Source organism: Fistularia commersonii, chromosome 24 (assembly GCF_037954325.1).
Source record: "Fistularia commersonii isolate RoL2024-O1a breed Wild chromosome 24, RoL_Fcom_v1.0, whole genome shotgun sequence".
In the NCBI taxonomy this organism is placed as follows: domain Eukaryota; kingdom Metazoa; phylum Chordata; class Actinopteri; order Syngnathiformes; family Fistulariidae; genus Fistularia; species Fistularia commersonii.
In genome coordinates, this window is record NC_141307.1 from 6,503,562 (window position 1) to 6,509,199 (window position 5,638).

At 43.0% G+C, this 5,638-nt stretch overlaps 1 protein-coding gene across 1 annotated transcript; it reads right to left on the bottom strand.

Moving 5' to 3' along the window:
• Positions 1-573: 573 nt before the first annotated feature.
• On the bottom strand, positions 574-5,280 carry LOC147219783 (sodium-dependent neutral amino acid transporter B(0)AT1-like). The gene is made up of 12 exons (XM_086171182.1): positions 5,082-5,280; positions 3,592-3,732; positions 3,383-3,520; positions 3,114-3,295; positions 2,924-3,034; positions 2,721-2,833; positions 2,056-2,184; positions 1,822-1,978; positions 1,538-1,742; positions 1,285-1,444; positions 1,042-1,204; positions 574-735 (listed from the first exon to the last, which is right to left on the bottom strand). The coding sequence occupies exons 1-12, from the start codon at positions 5,278-5,280 to the stop codon at positions 574-576; spliced, it is 1,860 nt and encodes a 619-aa protein (XP_086027308.1).
• Positions 5,281-5,638: the final 358 nt, after the last annotated feature.

Here is a 5,638-nt window from a genome sequence, read left to right on the forward strand (position 1 = left end):
GGGCAGGCCCGACTTTAAGCATTAGCTTTGATGCCGATAGATAAGGACTTCTTGATAAAGCTGAAACCTGCAGATAATCTAGACAACAGAGCATCTGGACACTTTTTGAGGAAAGAAAGAAGGATGGATTTTGTGTACAAATAATCAGAATTTTTTGGTGAGTAAAATGTTCTTATTTCCCTCAACAATATTGCAATTTTATGAGGATGTTATTGTTGCTTGCAACTGTTGTAGTAGAACGAGACTTGTGCTCTGGGTTTGTTTCTCCAGCAATAAATATTATTTATTGTGGGGACACGAGTTATCTCCACAATCCAAAGACTCTTTATACCTCATAATAAGATGTTTTTTTATAGCCATTAAACATTAATTGGGGGGTGGATTGATAAATAGAGCACTACTAAAGGCTTACCTGTGAAATGCACGGCACCATTACATTTAAATAAAATTATTCCATGCTCATAAAGCAAACACGGTAACAGCCAAACTCCCTTTTATGTAGAAGGAAATGTCCAGAGAGTGGTGATTCTCCAAGAATCCATGTTTCAAAAAGAATGAACAAATGTAAGAGTATTAAATCTCTTTCATTGGTGTCAGGCTCTTCTTGCAGCAGAGAAAGAGGAACCTACATAATGCATACAAAGGAACAGTCAGACTGGGCACTCCTGCCAAAATAAAGATGACTATGTTGATCCATGGAGGATACGGCATGGACTGCATCGACGGGAACTCCTCCTGTAGACAAAATCACTGTTGACAACTCTGCGTCCATAAGAATATCCACACCGTTATAATACATTCATTTGAGTTGTGGCCATTTTAACCGAATGACCAAAAAACATGTTAATTGAGCTGTAAGAAAATGAATCTGCTCATACCCGACATTAATTTGCAACAGTGGTTGAAGTACTGGCATTATAAAACATTAAATGAGGTGTGGCCTCTTTGGGGAGATGTATTGATGTATTGAGGAAACGAAGGTCGACTCTTTCTGAAACCATCAAGTCTACTCAGGTCTGGTTCGTAAAATGATCTACTTACAGAGCTGGGATTCCACACTAAATAGGTTAGATCTTCTCGGGCTTGAGTCACCAGGTAGAAAACCAAGATGACCAGGACGATAAGTGGGCTGGCAAACCTCCATGTAACCTGCCAGAAAAGATTGGGTTTGCATCCAGTCATGAACTCCACATCCTTGTTGAACCTACATCATGGAGGGAGAGGAGAGGGATTCAAGTGGAAGGATTATAGTTTCTTTTCGGCCGACAAACAAGTGATCCTCACCGGTCTATGCCATAGATGTAAACAACCGCTATCATCTCAAAAAGTCCAATGGTGAGAAGCGGAATTGATCCAGCAAAATTGTCAAAAAGAGTTAGCCAGTAGAGCCCTGAGTGCTGTGCAAACAAAAGGGATAGGATGAAGGCAGCAACACAGGATATTCCTGAGAAAGAGAAAAAAAAAAACACTTTACGAAATTGGTTCCAGTGTGCGGCTGGTTGTTTTTTTTTTTTTTTTGTTTGGAAGCAGCGGTTACCTGTCAGCGCTTCATTTGGCCAATTCCCGGGGAAGACGTTCAGATCTTTCAAAGGCACCACCACTCCTTCGATATTGCCGAACAACGTCGATAGCCCGAGGCAGAAAAGCATGGTGAAAAAGAGAGCGGACCAGACGGGTGAACCGGGCATCTTGGTGATGGCCTCTGTGAAAACGATGAAGGCAAGACCTGATCCCTCCACTCCCTGGATAAATATGGAATCATAATGCAGTTAAGTGCAAATGAAAGAAATAAATAGGTTTTAATGCATTTTGTATAGTTACCTCGCTGAGTAGTTTGTCCATGTCACAATGTTTAATATGTAATCCAAGAATTGTCTCTGGATAGGAGCTGTTCAGTCGACCTAAGGATTCAACGTAATTGCTTTCGGTGATGCTGGTTTCAGCAAGATCAAATTCATTGATCAGAGTCATGATGTTCCTGGGTGGAAAACACAGCACAGACTCAGAACACTTAAACAATGATGGAGGAAGAAAAATACAACCCGCTGTACTCACTCACTGATACACCGGTCGTGTTTCTCTGTTGCCCTGAAGCCGATGATGGAGTAGGTAACGGCAGCAGCGTACACAGAAGTGACTCCGGTTACAGCAGAGAGGATCACAGCATCTTGCATGCAGTTGTTACTGTTTGTAAAGAAGCCATATTTTGATTACAGATTAGTTTGGTATATTCACCAATTCTCTATTCCGCTAATCCTGCTATCAGCGCTGGGGGGCTGGACCTATCTCAGGGCCATGTAGAGAAACATACACCTGTTCACTACTTGCGGAAATTTAGGGTGTCCGATGAACCTTCTGCATGTTTTTGGACGGTAGGAAGAGACCCCCGCGGTCAGAACGGCCTGTTGGAATCCAACCCTGAACTTTCTTGCTGTGTAGCAGGCGCACAAACTACTGCAGGTTTATGATGGGGCTTCAGTTTCATTGCCTACTGTTTAACTCTACAACTGATGAGACTAGGATAACCTTAAACAACAATAATCCTGATGCTAGAAAATGTTTTGTGTGCAGAAGGCTCTGAAAGTGGGCGTCTAACGGAAGCTACGCCAGATATCCAACGAGTATTTGCCCCTGGAGTCCAAAAACAGTGGAAATCTAGGCGAACAAGACCTTGTTAAAGTTTTCCAGTTTCCTGGTGCACTCTAAAATGAGATACTTACTGTACAGGGTTGTAACTTGAGAAGGAGATCAGGCCTCCCCATGCCAGACCAAAGGAATAGAAGACCTGGGCACCTGCATCCAGCCAGGTTGTTGGCTTGATCAACTCCTTCACCTTCAAAAAGCAAGAATTTTTCCACTTTTGGCTTGTGGCCTAAAGCTGGACATCACAACTTCCTGCATATCGCAGAGATTTCAAACATACATCTGGGGTAAAGAGGAACTTTATACCGCTCAGCGCCCCTTTGAGGGTCAGTCCTCGGATCAGGAATATGGCCAGCACGATGAATGGCAGGATGGCCGTGACGTACACTGCCTGAGGTGGTAAAAGAGGAACGTACTGATGTTGATTCTGGAAAAAAACGAGACTTGCCTCAAATAGAACACAAAACAACCTTTCCTGAAGTGCCGATCCCTTTTATGCAGCAGATACAGACAACAGACCAAGCAGCTAACAGACAAACTACAATGGGCCAGTGGAGTCCACCAGACTCCGATATGGAGGTTGAAGTGTTGAGAGTCACTCTGTAGAAGTAATAATCCACCGGGGAGCTCTGTTGGCATTCGGGTACAAACTCTGCAAAGGTGAGAAACAGGCAGACTGATAAAAATGTCTTTTGTTTTTTTTTGTACTTAGTAGAAAACTAGAGGGATTTTCACACACCAGTTCTGTTTTCATTGAGAGGACACTGGGTCCATGGTAATGGGCTTTGAAACGAATTGAAGAAGTACCACATGGTCCAGGCTATCAGGGTGTTGTAGTACAGGGACACCAAGAAGGACACCAGCATGGACGCTATACCTGAAAGGAAATACTCACAACAATTGTGCTTTCAAGGCTTTTCACGGCCAAACGGAAGTCATCCTACTCACCGACCCCTGTCAGATACGGGCTGATGGCCCGCCACACTCCCACGCTGCCTTTCCGCAGACGCTGGCCGACAGCGAACTCCAGCAGCAGAAGAGGTGTTCCTTCCAGCACCAGCAGTATGATGTAAGGGATCAGAAATGCACCTGAAGGCGGTGCAGGAAACCTTGTTAATCTTGATAGGGATAAAAAATGGACAACATTACAAGGGAACTCATGACAAAACAGATAATCCCCGCTTCCTGGTTTTATCCCAGGTCTGGATTCCTGCTTTCATGCCTGATGCAGTTTTCCAATGATGTTCCCATCGTTATTGAATTGTCGCTCACATCCTGTTCCCATCCCGGTCAGGTCTGTAGATAGTGATTGCCGTGTTTTATCCCCTTTTGCCCCTCATGGAGACGTCCCTTTGTTCTCCATTACACCTTAAGTTCCATGCCAGCTCTCCAGCTTTGTGGTGTGCGATTTAGGCTCTATCCTTCCCGTCTTGTCACCCTCCTGGCTAAAAGGCGTGGCGTTATCTCCACTCCCTGCAGCCTCACTGTTCCACTTGAGTTCCTTTTAGTCCACACATGTATTCTTTCTTGTTGTGGCTATTTGTCATTCTTCCCCAGGGTGCATCTCCACCTCTCTTATCATGTTTTGCATCCAGCTTTCCACCTAACAACACCTCCAATGGCACAACAACCCCCTTCCACCTAGTTTCTGCAAAACAACTCCCCATTTGCATATCAAACCATCGACTGAGAACCTCCACATATGTTTTGCATACAATATTGGACCAACTTGCAAATAACTTATGAATTCTTAAGAGCTTGTGTGTGGTGCTGAAATACGGTATGTTGAATAGAATGTCATTCTACACAATATGTGTCAAAATCACTGAAATCCAGCTGTAACTTTAGAAGTTATAGCGATGTTGGCCCAAAAGTGTTTATCTCGTTCTGGGCCAACTTGTAAATAACTTCAACAAATAACAAATTCTCAAGAGATGGTGTGTGGTAACTCTAGAAGTTACTATAACCGCAGTAAAAATGACTGTCAAAACATTCTCAGAATAACCTAATATATATATGGGTCTTTCCACAAGTGGTCTCAAAAAACGCGTTTTTAAAATAATTTACATTTCTGACAAAAATGCCACCTCCACCACAGCAAATCAATGCCCACAGCCACTGATGTACGATCATAATGTGCCCTTTCTGCCCCTGTTTCATTCAATGTAAAATATCAGCCATCAATTTGCATTCTGAGAATTATTAAGATACCTGAATGATTATAAGTGACACATTACACATTCCTCCTGGCTGTGGTGCTTAATGGATAAGCCATTTTCAAGGAAAAGGCAGTCTTGATTAACATTTTAGAGAACGAACAATAACACCCCGTTGCTTCAAAACTGTCACAAACTGCTCAAATCAACAACATATCATGGAAATATACAAGGATCCCAAGTTTGAAATATTTCAAGAGCAGACTTTTTGTTCAAGTTTACCTCCTCCATGACTCTGACACAAGTAAGGGAAGCGCCACACATTCCCAAGTCCGATGCAAAACCCCACACAGGTTAGGATGTACTGGACTTTATTGTCCCATTTGGGCCGGTTCTCAGCCTCCTCCTTCTCCATCCTGTCCAGGTCTTCATGGTTCGGGATCCGCAGATCCAGTCCTGGGTTAGGAAGCAGCAGCCTCATGGTGTCCACAGAGGCAGAGTGTGTGAGTTTGTGTGTGCATGTGTGCCCTGTAAATCCAGCACCGGGTGATGTTGAAACATGTTTGTGACAGGTAAACTTTATCTTTTGCCGTCCAAAGATTAGAAAATGCTCACTCTGTCATTTTTTCCCCCTCTAAACCAAAGCTTGTTTTCATTTTTCAAAACCAGTTTGTGTGTGAATACAAACACATGAAGTCAGCGTGAATTATTTTAATAGGATACATTTCATCAAAATTTAACATTTTCATTGTGCTCTTTGAACAAATCTGAGAGGAACATTAACAGACCATAAAATGATGGCGGTGGTGGGTGAGGTGCCATAATGTTCATAAAAAATA